The 16,929-nt window shown below is 43.4% G+C and overlaps 1 protein-coding gene across 1 annotated transcript in view; it reads left to right on the plus strand.

Moving 5' to 3' along the window:
* GALK2 (galactokinase 2) overlaps positions 1 to 11,009 on the plus strand; it is a 66,497-nt gene extending 55,488 nt beyond the window's left edge. Inside the window, exons 9-10 of the mRNA XM_044438590.1 lie at positions 5,449 to 5,650; positions 10,515 to 11,009. Of these exons, the coding sequence (XP_044294525.1) occupies positions 5,449 to 5,650; positions 10,515 to 10,722 (410 nt within the window). The 3' untranslated portion in view covers positions 10,723 to 11,009. The remainder of the gene's footprint in view (positions 1 to 5,448; positions 5,651 to 10,514) is intronic.
* The last annotated feature ends 5,920 nt before the right edge of the window (positions 11,010 to 16,929 follow it).

A 16,929-nucleotide genomic window follows, 5' to 3' on the forward strand; every position in this document is an offset into this window, starting at 1 on the left:
CTTTCGAACCCATGGCGACAATCGATTTACGCCTTGTCTCATGGAAGGCTGCTTTCCTAGTAGCTATTACTTCAGCCCGTAGATCATCTGAACTTTGCACCCTTAGGATAGACCCCCCTTTTTTGAATTTGCATAAGGAAAAGGTAGTTCTATGGCTGGATCCGTCTTTTCTTCCTAAAATTGCTACCTCGTTTCACATGCAGCAGGAGATCGTTTTGCCAGCGTTCTTCCCAGCTCCTTCAAATCCGATAGCGAGATCCCTGCATATGCTGGATGTTCATCGTTGCTTAGCCTTTTATAGGTCTAGGACTGAATCTGTTCGATACTCCAATAGACTTTTTGTTAAATACTCGGAACACGACCGGGGCTATCTGGTCACTTCACAACGACTTTCCAAATGGATAGTGCAAACAATTGCGCTGTCTTACTAATTGGCTAAATTGGATTTACCATCTACTCCAAGAGGTCATTCTACAAGGGCTGTGACTGCTTCTTCGGCTTTTGCATCAGGAGTTCTGATGGAAGATGTTTGCAGAGCTGCCACTTGGGCTACCCCATGTACCTTTGCCAGACACTACAGACTTGATGTCTGCGCCAGACAAGACTGCTCGTTGGCAGGGCTGTCCTCTCTTCTATTCTTCGCTGATGACACCTCCCTCCTCCAAGTCTGGGTAAGCTTGTTATTCTACCCATATGTGTGATGCGCAGAGGCCACGACGAAGAAGAGCAGGTTGCTTACCTGTAACTGATGTTCTTCGAGTGGCCATCTGTGCAGTCACACAACCCACCCTCCGACTCCGCTTGGTGTAATGGGTGGTCCGACTTCCTTCTCTTCGATGCTAGGATCTCTTTAGATATTTGTCGTACCACTGAAAGTTTTGGCTTTTTTGCCATTATGACAATAACTTTATTAAGAGAGCGAACATCCGTCTTTCAAAGACTGGAAAATGGTGGACACTCTGCTCCTTATATAATGCTAGGGGGGAGGGGGAGCAGAGTTCCCACCAAAAACCGTTAGCTGTTAATCTTTCCGGCCAAAAGCACTGCGCAGGCGCAGAACCCATATGTGTGACTGCACAGATGGCCACTCGAAGAATATCAGTTACAGGTAAGCAACCTGCTCTTACATGAGGGTTGTTTATCCCTCGCATACCCTACAGTTTGAGATTTGGATGACATAAGAAGCCATGGCTGTGACTTGAGCACTAAAAGAACACAAAGCTGGATCTTGCTGTTTTCTTCTATGCAACAAACCCTTTGGATTTTCAGTAAATGTTTGAAATAGCCTTCCTGTATTTATTGCTGGATTTAAGACATCCATGGTAGAGAGACCCATAATCCTGAAACAGATGGAGACAAAGGCATACATTTTACAGCAGCCAAATAAATTTGGTGTACTTGGGCTTGGAGAATTTGCATTCCAGGATCCCATGATTTGGGAAATTTGAAGTTTGCCTGAGCATCTGCCTCCAGGGTCTTGGGGTCATCCTGTTAGGGTTGCACTCACTGTGGGCCAAATGTTGCAACTTATTCCTTCTGAGGTCAGCTTGCAACATAAGCATTTTAAGCACAAGCTGCGTTTGGCTCAACAAAGGTAGGAAAAGCAGGGCTTGCTTACGACATTTTGCTGACTGAGCCAGAACACCAGATGGTGCCCCTCCATCTGGAGTCGAGGCGCATTGCCTCCTAGGCTAGTGAAATGATTTTGCCACTGACTCAGACAATTCTACTCATGCCACTCCTTCTTCCTAGCAAGGGTGACCAGTAACGAGAAAAGAGGAAATGCATCGCCTAAAAGGTCATTTGCATAAAATCTGTACATGTTCTTTCATTGTATATGTGCTGTTTCAGAAAAACGGAGTGTAAAAACATGGTTGTACTCACTGTAGTGTGGAAGTTTGTAACCAGGAGGCCTGCTGGTGCCATGTGCATTATCTTTAAACCAGAATTGGACAGGGCAGCCATTCAAGTAGAGACCTGTCCGCTCTAGAAGAGGACACCCTATGAGATGCCTCCAAGAAGCCCACAGACAGAACATGCATGCGTTTTCCTCATGCCTCCTAGCAAGTGGCTTTGAGAAATGTATTTCCTCTCAGCTCACCTGTGGGCATCAGCCCCATCTCATGCTCATGGGTTCTGCACAATGCTTGTGGGAAGTAGTGGAAAGTGGGTGTTGTGCCTCCGTTTGAGGAAACGGCCTCGCTGATGGGCGGCTGTGCATTCCGCTCCTGGTTTCTTTTTCACTTATTACACTCCAGTGTTGGAGAGTAGCAGCTGTTGATCTCCAAAGAGGGGGAAGACTTTGAAAGAGAGATTTCAATCAGGGCCTTTTAAAATGGTAGGGCTTTGCGCTGCTTGCAGAGTCATACCCTGTATTAGTTGTAGATTGTAACTTTCAGCTAGATGGACTTTAGATGGATGGCCGTCTGTCAGGGATGCTCCCGCGGCGTTCTGCATGAAGCAGGGAGGTGGGCAAAGAACACTCCGACACTGTCATTCTGTGTAAGGGTCTTGTGGGCCAACGGGCCAACAGTATCTTTAAAACACCTCTTATTTTTAGAGGCCTGGTTTGGCACATTTAAAGCGCAATCCTATGCATGCTTTAGAGGAAAAGGCCTGACAACGTTCAGCATGCTGACTGGGGATGTTGGAGTTCTGTGACTTTTCTGTTTAGGGTTGCACCCTTTGTGCTTTTTGGAGAAGTGACTCTGCTTGTATGCTAGAACAGAATTGCTCGAGCAGATGTGTTCAAATGAACAGTTTTGCTATTGTGCGTTTTCCCCCAGGACAAAAACAAAGTGGAATCGGTCACCTTAGTTATCTGCTGCTTTGCCATATGTATTTTTGCGCCAGATGACTGGAAACTACTGATTTTTAAAACTAGTACACAACGTTTCAACTGGACCGGAAAAGCCCTGCAAAAGCTATTAAAATACTCCTTTAAACATGTGGTTCCTTTTGTAAAAGTAGAATAGTCTTTCACATTGCTCTTTGGATAGATTCAGAAAAACTGGAGCTAAGTAATAGTGGCTGAAAATCTTACTGAATGGCACTTGTATTGCCTGAAGGATTTATTGCTTCTTTCTAGCGATGCATTGAAGCCCAGAATTGCCATCTTTCCCAACTGCTTGCAAGTCTAGAAAGCAGAGGACCTGTGTAGATAACACTCACCTGTGTAGGTGGACAGATGACCACATCTGTACCTTGCAGGTGCTACATGGTTGAGTTTTAAGGGCTGCCACATGAATCTCCATTGCCAGAATCCACCATATGTTAGCACTTGTGGATTTCTCCAGGAATGAGCCACTATCAGCTAAATACTATAAAAACAGTTCCATTTAATGAAATGATACCATTCCTTAGCTCACATTTGCTTGGCAAACAGGCACTATTAGCATGAGAGTCTAAGAAAACAACAGTGCAGTGCTGGCTTCTCTCATTTTAAACGTAATAACAGCTTTGAAAGGATTACACTAGATTAGAAGCAAAACCAAATGTGGAGGTTATAAAGGCTTCTCCTACACGATACGACATTGTTAAGAACATGCCTTCTCAGTTTCTGGTGGGCGGGCAGGGGTGAAACAATGATACCCACTGCCAATATGTAACGTGATGAGCTTGAGAGAGCCACGAAGTGCTTTAAGGTAATCCGGCCAGCAGAGTCTTGCTGTACCGAAGGGTGGTCTCTGAATCAATCGCAGCCTTTGGCAAGATGTTTGCTTCCAAACTGAAACCAGATGTGTTTTGAGTTCATTCTTTGAGTTACTACTGTTCAGTGGTGATTTACAAGTGAGTGTGAGCAATGGCAAACCCTCACGCAACTTCAGATATGCCCTAAACAAATGCACATTTTAAATTTTCCCTGCTGTAAACCGATGCCTTCAAAGGGAGACAGCCCGATTTTGATCCATTTTCCTCGTGTACCTTTATAAACTGCCCGGCCGTGACATGGTGCATCATGCCGTGCAAAAATAGTTCAAGGGCTCAAGGACAAGTTGCGCTCCTGACTAGATCTGGGGAAGTGGGGATTGCGTAAAGTGCCAGTGACGCTTCCCAGGGGACTCATTTAGACTGGGGCACTTGTGCTGTCCCCTTTGCATTTGTGGGTTTTCAGCACATTCCAAAACGATGATGTATTTAGGCAACTGTCCTGTTGGGTCCATTCTCATTAATAGCAGATATGTTTTACATCAAGCCGAATACTTCTGACACATCTGAAGAGAAACAACGAAGCGTCTGCTTCCATATGCACTTCCACTCCTGGTATGGGAAAGTTTCACAAGAAGTGCACGATAAACTCTTGCCAAACAGTGGTGGTCATACTTCTTGCAAAAAGCAGAGCTATTGAGTGCATCCAAATACTGTATTTTGCCCAACTTTTCCTGTAAGAAAAATCAAGTTGGAGATTTATATAACGCTCAGTGTGCAACATGGCCATAAGGTCCAAGACCCCAGAAGAAAGAACATTTATGTTGGCTGAGATCACCACCTGATTAGATTGTGTCCCTGCCAGAGATAATGGAGGTCTTTCCACTGGAAGGATCCATTCTGAGTCTGTCGAAAGACCTGCATCTCTTCAACTGTAGTGCTTATTCACACATTAAAATACCTCATACTTGCAGCTACATGTGTTAACCACTTCTACCGTAAAGCGTTCCTTATAGACGATGGCAGATGTTACAGAATTCTGGGTGTGGATGTAATCTTTGATACCTTGGCACAGATGAAGGTCATATTGACTATGGACATTTGAACTTGTCATGAGAAACTGAATGCATACGAAATTATAATTTTTATAGTGCTGATATTTAAAGAAAATGTTATCCTTATGAAATATTAACATTTGAATTGTAAGCTGCCTTGAGGGCCTGTTGCCAGGCAGGAAAGGAATGAATGCATAAATAATAAAGGAATTCAAGAGAAAAAGCAGTGGAGATTAGGTGTGCGATCCTGTGGGTGTTTATTTTGAAATCAACTTCACTGGGTTGAATAGGACTTGCTATGTGTTTTTAGAATTGCGGCCTCAGTAGAGATTAGTGAATGGAGATGCACGCACACATAAGACTCTGGGGACGATGGAGGTACAATTGGAGAATGTCTGATACCAAGGGCAATGAAGTATGTTTGTCCAAATTAAGGGATGCTGTGGTAGGCTAGTAGTGCTTCTGAGGCTCTGGAATACTGGAACTCTCGGAAGGGTAGGCATAAGATATGGGCTGTAGAAAACGGGGATGAGCAAGTTTTGGAGTGTAATTTCCAACTGCTTTGGATTGGTGCAATGTAGGCATTATACGGATACTAAATGGGGAACAAAAGTAGATTTAAATGTATTGGATCATTTTTCTTAGTAGTTTGCTCTTGAATTGACACAGCCACATCTGATAGCAATAAATCATCTAAATTTCCATTTGTTCCAACATCAAATATTTTGTTTCTGTCTAAATGTAGTGACCACCTTTAAGTTATATCAGCGTGCTAAGCATGTGTACACTGAAGCTGCCAGAGTTCTGGAGTTTAAGAAGATCTGTACAGAGGCACCTGACGATGCAGTGCAGTTGTTGGGAGATTTAATGAACCAGAGCCATGCCAGCTGCAAGGACTTGTATGAATGCAGCTGTCCTGAATTGAATCAACTGGTGGACATCTGTCTGTAAGTTCCATGGAAAATGACCTTTCTTTTGGGCTGGATTGCAGATAAAACACGACACTGATCCATTGCGTTAAACAAATGTAAAGTATTTTGTCTGTCAGCATCAGAATGCACCAGGAAGACACCCACCTGGTTCACATGTAACGAGAAGCCATTGTGGGTGAATTTCCCCATGCAGCTTCCTGTTGTGGCAACCATTTTGACAATTCAAGCTATGGTAGTGGTGGGCTTTAGTTTGCCATATCTTCCTGGTGAAAGCGGCTCCTTGGGGTGGTTAATAAACCATGCTGCAACTATAAAACAGCCCATGGGTTTTGGGTGGGTTGTCAACAAATCACCCTTGCTGGATTCACATGCAGCAACAAGCCACAATGCACCCCCACTGAGGTTTGAATGCTTAAATGGCAATTGCTACCACGTTGAAAAGCTCTGCATACGTCTTGACTGAAGAGTCCAGCACTTTTTACATGGGTCCTTCAGAAAAGTGCAGACTCTTCCCCACCCATTTGTATTTCCCTTACCCGTATTGTTCCAAGCAAGATCAATCCCAAACATTTTCTTTAGCCCAGGGTTGGGTTACTTGACTCTCCAGGTGTTTTTATTTACCATTTCCACCAACCCCAGCCAGCATAGCCAATGAGGGATGATGGGAGCTAAAACATCCAGAAGGCATAAGCTGCTTACCTTCTGCTGTAGACCATACAAATTCAGCCTACTAAAAAGGTGCATAATGAGCATTTGGTGAAATTTAAACTGGCTCCTGAAGGAACTTGGTTGTACTTTTGAGAGGCATTTCCCACAATGGAAGAAAATAGGTTCCCACATCTCATTAACACAGAAAATAAAACTCCATGACATCTGTTTTATCCAGTACCACTGTCCCTGCCAACTTTTCATGTGTAACTTTGCATACCTAGTTAATAGTAACTGCTTGCACTGATATCCTGATGCTGACTTGGCTAGTTTGAAACTCATGCTCTGGGAAGAAGCTACTTACTTTCAGCACAGCCATAGAGCATAATTTGTTGTGCCACAACTGCTTGGCAGGAAGTTCTGGTGGCTTGGTATGCTAAGTGAAGGCTATTATTCCTTCTTAGTGATGAGGCCCCTGAGGGGTTGGTTTCCACACAAGAAGTGCGGGCAAACTTGGTGGCAGAGATAATTATTTCAGTATCTCGAGCAAGTGCAGAAATAATCAATAGAGTAGTGTTACAGCTTAAACATCTCTATTTCAGATGCAGTTTTGACCTCAAACCCAACTATAATTATATAGATTATATTATGTGGAATTGAGTCAACGAGGCTTGTGTAGCAGTGATGCCAAGAGGAGGATAATTCAAAATATTGTTAAGCATAGTTAGAGCACCAAACAGAACAAGCAATTCCTAACACTGAATTTGACCTTGCTTTCTATGACCTACTAAATATAAGATATAAAAACAGGCATACTGCTTGGTGCAGTTTGCTATATTATAGCTTATAGCAGAGGTTTTCGAGATGTATTTGCTTTGGGAATTAGTCAACCCCACCAACCAGTGAGATCCACAGTGCACTTTTTTTCTCCTTGTGAGATGTAGTTTTCCGCTTACATGGCAAGATGCGAAAAAGGACAGGGCTCTTGCACCTTCAATAGCTCCTGCATACAGCTATTAAAGGTGCACGAGCCCCATCTTCTTTTGCTTCTGGCCACCCTACTCTCCAACCCAAAACCATTTTTTGGTTTCTTTTGCCATGTCAAGGGCAGGCCAGTTATTACTCATGGAGGCCTCTTCGAGTCACAGGTACTTGCTATTGGCAACTTACTGTTCATACAGCAGCAGTGCTGTTGATTTCCCTGTGAGTCTACTCTGCTCACCTTTCCATTTCCCCCCTCCCTTACCTCCCTCCCTGCATTATGGACCTTAGCCTTGCATCTGGAGGCTTATGGAAGGCGGTTTTAAATGTCCAAGTGCAAGCTAGAAATTAACCCTGATCTAGTGGCTTTATAAGGATCATGGAATACCATCTGACTCTTACTAGCCACTGTGGTTAAGACAGTTCCTTGCAGATCTGAACTGCTAGTGATAAACCTCATAAAAATCTAGTTGCCCCATAACTAAGAATACATAAAATGCTGTTGCCTAACCTATTGGAAGCTTGAGCAGTTATACTTATGTAGAAAGGTTCAAAGCTTGAGAAACTCCAAGAAATGAATCATGTATCCAGCTGTTGTTCATTATATTTGCAAACAGGAGGTCACTTAATAGAATCCACATAAGAGACCCATTTAGTAAATCTTAGCCAGTTGAGGGTACCTTGGAAATAGATTCACGTGGGTTGGGGCTTCATGGTTTTGATGGCTTAAGACAGATTTCTTTAGGAGAGAATGTACAACTTTCACATTTCCATGTGACTTTTTTCACTTTGTGATGGAGATTCATGTCGAACAGGGTTGGAGAAGTATAATGCGCCGCATGCTTGTGGGCCAGTGTAAGATCACCTTGTCTCATGATCTCAATTCATAGTGTACCCTTTCTATCAACCCAACTCTTTATGAATTTTTAGCATGAGAAAGCAGGGAAAAATACATGTAGCGGGAAAGTCTTGGAATCCATCTTCTTATACTTGGCTGTTCAGGACCATTCTCATGGGAAGAATCAGTACAAGATATAATGCCTGACCAAGGTTAAAGAAGCTTAACTATATGGCTGGCTTGAAGCCTGAACTGATCAGTGAGCACACTAGAGTCAGAAATTGTGGTTTGAATGATCGCGGGTTTGTGCCGAATATGATTCGTGTTGTCTGACTTGACAAATCATAGTTACAGCTTTTTCTTTGTCCAAGTGGCTTCACATTTTTTTCTCCAAAGTTTCCTACTGAAAACCCAGTCCAGCATATTTATGATAGGAAGCGTGTTGCATGTGACCAACCTATTCTTTCCTTTTATGTTCCCACATGCAGAAGATAAGTTATTGAAGCAATGACTGTATTTTATTCCGGCTTGTTCTACTGATGTGTTGAAGTGTTTTTCCTCCCTGGCCATTTACTCTCTGTCATTAAGAAAGCTGAGTAACAAAAATATTTACCTGGCATGATTATGCTAATAGGCAGCAACAGCATACATTAAATGGCTGTGTTCTACACAACCCTTGCCAGCTGCTGCACAGCAGTCTAAGTAAGTTTTCCTGAAACATGGTGCCGCACAGCATCGCTTATGCCTCTCAGATTGTCGGCTCTTACGAGGATTTAAACTGCATATGCAGATGTTTTGGGGGCTTGACTGGATCTTCTGGTTTTGTTAGAATAGCTTTGCCAAAAAAATCGTAAAAATATTTGGACTGCCAAAATGTTTAGCCACTAATTGGAAAGTGCATTTTTAAATGACCAAACCAATTTCTCTTTTTGTCTTAGATGATTGACAACTCTTCTTGTTTTATGTATAGGTTGGTAAAAGGTATTGGAAGCTATTAATGGCGAAGATTTTTTTTAAAGCCATCCCAGTAGGATTTTAAAAAAAAAGTTACATTATTACAAAGTTACATTCCTAACAGTTCCATTGTTAGGAATGGCTTGGAACTGTTGGATGGATCAGTTTAGCACTGTTAACATTACTGAGATATGATCCAAATAGGCTGTGTTCTGTACCAGCTGAAGCTCTGCACCATCTTGAAAGGTAGTTGCAGCAATAGCAGCAACCCATTACAGCAATCCAGTCAGGAGCATAGCTGGGCATGAATAACTCTGATTAGACTCTCACTTTCTGGAACAGGCTGCTGCTTGCAAACTAACCGACACTGGTAAAGGCAATTTTTGTCATCAAGGTTACTTGGGGCTCTCTCGTCTCGAAGCTGGCTGCATGGGGCCCTCAAGCTGTGAATCTGTTCCTTCAGGGAAACTGCAGCCTTGCCCAGGATAGGCTGGGTGTCGTTGCCCCGACCCCGGAACAGCAAGCCCACAGCACTTCCTTCTTGCTGGTCTGGCTCCAACCCAACCCATCACCAATTCCAGATACACATGCCAGGTCGATCGCCTTCACAGCGAACTGGGTTGCTGTTGATTTCAGAAGTCAAAAAAGTCAAGTCCTTTCAGTAACACTACATGACTCAAGTGGCTGGAAATTCTCTGGATGACGACACAATGTTCCCTTGTTCTGACTGTTGCTATGAATGGGAAGAGCTGATGCATCTTGACAGCATGAAATATCCCATTCCAGTGAGCAGAGCTATTAAGCATCTGGACTTTACCAGATTTGGAAATCTATTTTATGACTACCAACTGGCATATAAACTTAAGAATCTTCACTAATATGTGCTGGTCACAAACTACGTCTTTCTCTTCCCTGTTACTCCTCCTCAGCTCTTAAACAGATGCTCTTGAATGTTAGAAAAGATACAAAACTGTGAAGCAAAATAGCATCTGAAAAGCTGGTTGCAAACAACTTGCTTTCTACGTAGACATGTACTTTTTAAGCATCCAGTTGGTAACTAAGTTGTAACAAGCCATAGTTTTAAAGCCTGAAATGGAACAACACTGGCGTTGCTCACTGTCTCCTAGCTCCAGCCAGCGCCCAGGCAAAGGGCGCTGTTAATGCAGCCCTCCTTCACATGAACAGAAAATCCAGCCCTTCCATTGAAATATCACTCATCTGGGGCCTCTAATGCAACTTGCAGTGGGCCAGAGGTTAAAGAGCCCTTTGCTTGAGCACCTTGGGATGGACGGAGAGCCTCTCGAGGTGAGCGGCGTATCACACATGCACGCACACAAACAGCTGCCAGTTGTCTATCCCCGGTTTAAGCTTTGGAAAAGAAATCTTGCATGTTGCGTATGATGCTCATTTTAATGTATGACTTCAAAAAGCTGTTCACGTGTTTTGTTTTTCTTCTAGGCGGTTTGGAGCAGTTGGGTCACGCCTGACCGGAGCAGGATGGGGTGGCTGCACTGTGTCGATGGTTCCTATGGAGAAGTTGGAACAATTCCTAACAAATGTGAAAGAGGCCTTCTATAAAAGCAATGACCAAAGGTTAGGCCTGGTGGAAAGCAGCCTGTTTGCTACCAACCCTGGTGGTGGAGCTATGATTTTTCTTGAGGCCTGATGCCAAATTTATAATGAATAATTTGGTTCACTCTGAAGCTGGCAGGACTTGCTGTGCCACCAAAACTAAGTTGCTTTGCGGCTTTTGTCATAATGAGCAATAACATTTTTAGAATGTATTTCCAAATAAAAAAATGAAGAGTTCTGTTCATCTTTCTAATATATATATACTCTCCTGAGATATGCATTCGAGATAATTCAAAATGTTGATTTTTGTCTGGATTTTACAACACTTGATTTGTCAAAGCATGCTCATTAAAAATGAAATGAATGAAACTGAAATAAAAAGCTGCCGTGGCTTGTTCTTTATTACCTTGAAAGACAGAGGCACACGTAATATGAAATGCATTGCTGAGCTTGATTAATTGTAGAGAATTATTCAAGAAACTTTTCCTAGGCATTTCTTAATGCTGGAGGTCTTTAGCTGCAGGGTTCGCACGATTGGATGAAGGCTGGTGTAGCTTTGCATTTTCCTGTTCAAATAAGAGACCAAAATTTTGTTGCATTAATTGTTGAAAAAAATGATAGGCTGTATGAAAAGCTCAAGCCACCTATGGGGGGATTTATCTGTAGCTCTGAAGCATTCTCTAGCCCCACAATCCTTCCATTCCATCTCAATCCAGGGAAGAGTCTCCTGCACTCCAGCCGTGGGAATGCAAGAGGCACCTGGCAGCCGCAGTGCAGCCTCTCTGTTTTGGGATGCGCTGGCCTAATCCACATGAGTCCCAGCTTTTAGTCTCTGGGACTCCCAAGACTACCCGGGAGCAGGTCCTGAACAGAGACAAAACACGGTGAGCTCAGAGTGAAGCTTTGTGTGTGACTGGTGCCATACAAAACACTCCGTGCAGCAGTGAATGCCACTGTGTAACGATGTGCTCTGTGACATGCACTTGGTAGCGAGGCTATCAACTTTCGGGGTGACATTGCTGGACAGGCGAAAGGCAATGAGACTCCACCTGCACCATCTTCTCCACAGCCCTGCACCAGCGCTGGAGTGGCAGATGGCAGGATCGCAGGCAATACCATGACCAGCCACCAGACCAAGCCACCAACCCTCTAGTGGCCAGCAGGGCCCCCTCCTGAGCATGAGCAGGAAGAGAGGTTGCATGAGCAGCACCCCTCCTGGCCCCCAGGACTGTGGGGAGGGGGGTCAGCGCTCTCAAAGCCCTTGGGACTGGCAGATGGGCTGGGCCAGCATGGGTCAGTCCTCCCACTGAAGTGCCCTCTTGTTCCTTCAGGTCTCACTGCTTGCAGACTCCGTGACTCTCAGCCAGTTTGGAGGTGCAGAGGCACCAGCCCCTTCGCTTTCCCAGCTGACCTGGTGATGTGGATTAGCCCTTGTTTGAGCCACAGCTGCAGGTCCATTAGCCATCTGCCCCATATCTTTGTACCCATTCCCAACATATGCCCCAGGCAAATAGGCAGAGTGACTTTCCCTCAGGAACAGGTGAAAAGAATTTAGTAGGTGAAAGGCAACTGTTTGGAAGTAGAAGAAAGAAGAACAAAAGTTCTCAGAAGAAAGACAAAGGAAGTTCCTGAGGCACCACAAAAGGCGGTCAAAGAACTGAGGGTATGGGCAAAAACTCCTTGCATGTATCCCAAACATCAGGGTGGGGGCGGAGGGCCCGCCAAAACACTCCCAGCTGTGAGATCTTCCCGAAAGCAGGCTCCATTCAGGCCCAGAGCCCGTATCTGTGATGCACAGAGACCACAGAGAACTTTCCATGTGTCAGTAAGGCTAGGAACATCCTCTTCTGGCACTATGGTTTGCTCCTCTTCCTCAGACTGCCTTCCTGAAAACACCTGTTCAAGCACATATCTATATCTTGTGAAGTGAGGATATGTGACACATTCATTCCACTTCTCCACTCTCGCCATATCCTCCTTTAGTATGCCTCTAAGTCCAGATTCTTCACTCTTGAACTCAGTCACAAGTAACAAATGAAGATACGGTTGTAAAATGTGAGATACCATTTGGGCAATAAACTTCTCTGCTCTCAGCTTTGATTCGGTAGGCTTCTTGGTGATTCTTGTCAACATCCTAGGAAAAAAACATGAGCATCACACATTGCAAGAGGGTTTGGAGCTCTGTGCTATGCCCCCTTCCTGCACAGGTGCCCCACTGCTTACTAGAGCTTTCCACCCCATTTCCCCTGGTCAGAGTGACACTTCATTGTGCTAGTCTGGATTTTTATCAGATACAAACATAAGGCATTTTCTTTTAATACTTCATCATGTTGTGGTGTAAACAGAGGCTTCGCTATATGCCTTCCTTCATGATGAGGGCAAATGTCTTGAAGTTCTTACGACAAGAGAATAAGCTAATTCTTCAACTATTTCCAGCAGGCCAAGAAAAAGTGCCTACCCCAGTGCAGGATTCCTTTTTGCTAGCTCACATATGTATAACTCCACTTCTCCTATGCTTGAATTTTGCTCCATACTATTTTTAAATAAACTTTTTAGAAATTTAGGGCCAAGTTCAAAACATTTGCACCTCCTAAGGGAAGTTATCCATCAGCACTTCCACTTGCTGCATCTGAAGGAAAGATGGAAATAGCCTCTGGGACCAGCCCACCTCTTGTGGGGGGACTCGAGTAGTCATTCAGAAGGGGGGGGCAGCAGGATGGCCTTACACTCCAGTCATCATACAACCCTCTTCGTGTGAATAACGTATGAAAGAAACTCTGGTCATTCCATAACAGAACATAAGAGATGGTACTTAAATGACTTCATTTCCATTTTCCCCTCTCCTTTCCTTTTTGTATCACATGGCTTAGAAGCACTAAGTTGGTATAGAAATATAGTAAAATAATCCTTGGAGAAGTGCTATCCTAAGATTAATTTACTGGGAATAATGAGCAAAAGAAAAGATGAGCTCCTCCAGAGAGGTTTTCAGTACACTTCCAAAGAGGAATCAAGGTCTTCTTTGGTATGCCGATGGCAATTTTTCTTATGGATGAAGATATTAAAGATGAAAGGTCAACTCCTTTATTTCAGAGAAACACAGATTTTCCAGGAAAAAGTTCCCCTTTCATGCAGTGCTTTAAAGATTGCCCTTTTCATGTTGGAAATGTACAGGAGGGCCTGCAACAAAATGTCAAAGATATCCCATTGGGTGTCTGCCCACCTCCTCCGGTTTTTCTTTTCTGACTGACACACAATATTCTGCAGCTACTGCGAAGGTTCAGGCCTCGCTGAGCTGTGTGTGGGCGGGTAGAATGGCCCTTGGTTTTGGGGAAGGAATCTTGTGTGTGGGTGTTTCTTGGGGTTCTCCCCTGCACATTTCAAGTTTCTCCCAAGCATGTGGGTAACCCCTCTTGTTTCTGAGTGGCCCTCTCTCGGCTCCAGCCCTCTTCAGTTTTGAAAGTTGGCTCACATCTAGTTTGACCTTTAGTTCACTAGAACAAGCACTGATAGATTATTTTCCCCCTTGCTGATAAACTGCTCTTTTCCTCAGCTGCTTTCACTACTGTATGTTTTAGATTTTCTAAAGAAAACAGATAGGCTAACAGTTGAATCCTGTACATTTCTAAATGGTACATAGAAATGGCTGCCCATACTCTGGTAAATGATATAAGGATGCAGCCTTAAAAACATTTATCCATTCGTTAGAGTCAAATCATTTGTCCTTGCAATTATATCTTGAGGATGAGCAAACAAGCCATAACTTTATTTTTTTTTAAATGTTTTAAAACAAACCTTCTGTATGTCCTGTTAACTTTCTCTCTCTGCCCTTCCAAGAGTGCAAGTTCCTCACCATACTTGTGTTCAAAACTAAAAAAAAAAAAGCAAAGTAAATGTGTATGACACATTTGAAGTAATACCCCTAACAGTGTTAATTATGCAGCACTAAATCATTTCCCCAGGCTGGTTGCCTGTTTATAAGCAAACCCTGAGTTGTGTATGGAATGTAGCAGTTGGATTAGCTCTGCTTTTCTACCAACTTTGCTGGGAAACTCAACATTCCTGAAAACATTTGTTGCAGAACAGCTCAGAAAGAAGGCCACGCAGCAGCTTTTGCTGTAGAATTTCTGTCCTAGTCATCCATTATGCATTGCTCTGAAATGAACAAAATAAGCAGCCAGGAATGACCAACATATCTGGATGTCCACAAATTTATTGTTGCTCCTGAATCCATAGCTCATGGATTCTGCCTCAATATGGATTGTCTTTAAAACTGCACTGCAGTGAATACAGAAAGGCATTTTGCTCACTGCTTTTCACTTTTTCAGTGGATCTTATTCATAGGTGCATTAAAGCATTTTCTTAGAGTGGGATGTAAACAAAAAAGCAGAAAATTCATAGAGGGAGATGAGACCAATAATGCCAAATAACATTGGCTTTGCTTTTTATTGTCTGACATGAAATCGAACTCATTCCGCTCCTACCTGAGATCCCCAGTTGAACGCAAAGCAATGTTGTAGCAAAAACCATTGTTTATAGCGTGGGTGCCATACTCACTCAAGAAAGTCTAGATGCAGTTTTTTTGTGAACGTTTGACTCTCCTCAATAACATCTTGGTAGGTTGGCGAAACTGGTGTGCTGCTATTCAGTCAAGGACGAAGATCTCCATTTTCGGAAAGGTGCATGTCTGCCATGTGATCAAGTCCATCAAGAGAAGGTGGACTAGAACGGCTGCATGCGACTGACACTAGTCTGCACACTCAGGGCACACTGTCAACAGGACAGGCAGTCTAAAGGCAACAGGGACTGCAAGGCTGAAGTGAGGCACCTTCTGGCTGCTGCCATTGGCTAGGAGATCAAGGGCCATTGGGACGCTCCAGCTGTGTCCACTGACAGGTAAAAGTGCAGGTACTCTTAATGCTTCTTTCCTCTTCCCTCTGCATTACTTTTTCCCTTTTCTATCATGCTGAGTAAAAAGCGGCTGTTATCTTCTCATTTGTTATGACACTCCGTACATTTTAGACACTTTATATAGTTAAACAACAACTGAACAGGTGGATTCATAGTAATCTGCCTTCTTCCTAGGCCATTTAAGATATACATGGAGTTAAACAGTAAATTTCTTGTTTTAAGTTTTATATTTCTGATTTTAGATCCCACTGAAATGACTGTGACAATGATTGCACGTAAGTATAAAGGTTCCAGCCCAGGATTTATCATGCACAATGCCCACTGAAGTTTTCGGGATCTATATGTCAGCACTAAAGGCCTGATCCAGCAGGGTATTCTTCCCATTAGTTCCTCTGCACAGCCTGCATCCAAGTCAACAGGTATTGCAAAGGAGGATTACTGAATTGGGACCTTTGCCTTCCTGAAGAACGATATACAAAACTTTACAGTAACTTTTTAAGCAAATGCTTTCGGTAAATTATAGAAATGGTAATGTAACACTTCTGCAATCTACATAAATATTATTGGTATGGTTCAGACTAGTCTGAGGGCCACTCTTCAAAGTTTAGTATTTAGTATAGACTGAGACATCAAGGCATAATATGCAGGGAAATCGTTTTGCTTTCTTTTCAGTCCTTTCTGCTAGTTTCCTCCTTCCCTGGGTCTCATGGTGTGCTGTGTTCTCTTTCCTGAACCTCAAGTCCCTTTGACTGTTCCGTTAATTTAGAAATTACTATTTTTAGGCTCCTGTTGCAGGTGGAAACTTAGCAAGGCAGCATACAAAATAAAAAGAACAATGCAAAACAGCGGTATGCAAGAAAAGCTGCAAGGAGGGCTGAAGCTTGCATAAACTTGTGTGCCTGCCAGTTTAGTCTGCCCTTTGAGCGCTGACTGTTAATGGGCCACTGTTCTTAAAGGTACTTGTTTCTAATGTTTTATAAATATCCTGTTTTAATGTAGGGGGAGCAAGGGGAGCAAGTGAGCTGTAACACAATTATTGCAGGAAAGTTCCTTTTCAAGAACAGGAAGCCTATCGCATCTTCTCCATCAGACACACGTCTTTTCCAGCTGATAGACAAGATGCCATGATGCTGAGCAGGTGCCATCCTCACTGAGTTGTATGATTTTTTTTTTTTTTGAGGGGGGGGTTATCTCCACTTCCCCTTAGTCATTAAAGACACAAGCAAGAAAGTACTTCTAAAACTGTCAAGGTTTGGCTGAGGATGCTGTTAAGGAATCTATTGTCTTTTAGTGGCTCCGTTTTGACCACAGTGCTACCAGCTCTGTCCATCTGAGTTTGCTATTAGAAGGAATAGTAAGGCATTGATCATAAATTGGAGCACACTGTTCTCAG

The sequence above is a fragment of the Varanus komodoensis genome, unplaced genomic scaffold (genome assembly GCF_004798865.1).
Source record: "Varanus komodoensis strain SLA01 unplaced genomic scaffold, ASM479886v1 scaffold33, whole genome shotgun sequence".
Taxonomy (NCBI): Eukaryota; Metazoa; Chordata; class Lepidosauria; order Squamata; family Varanidae; genus Varanus; species Varanus komodoensis.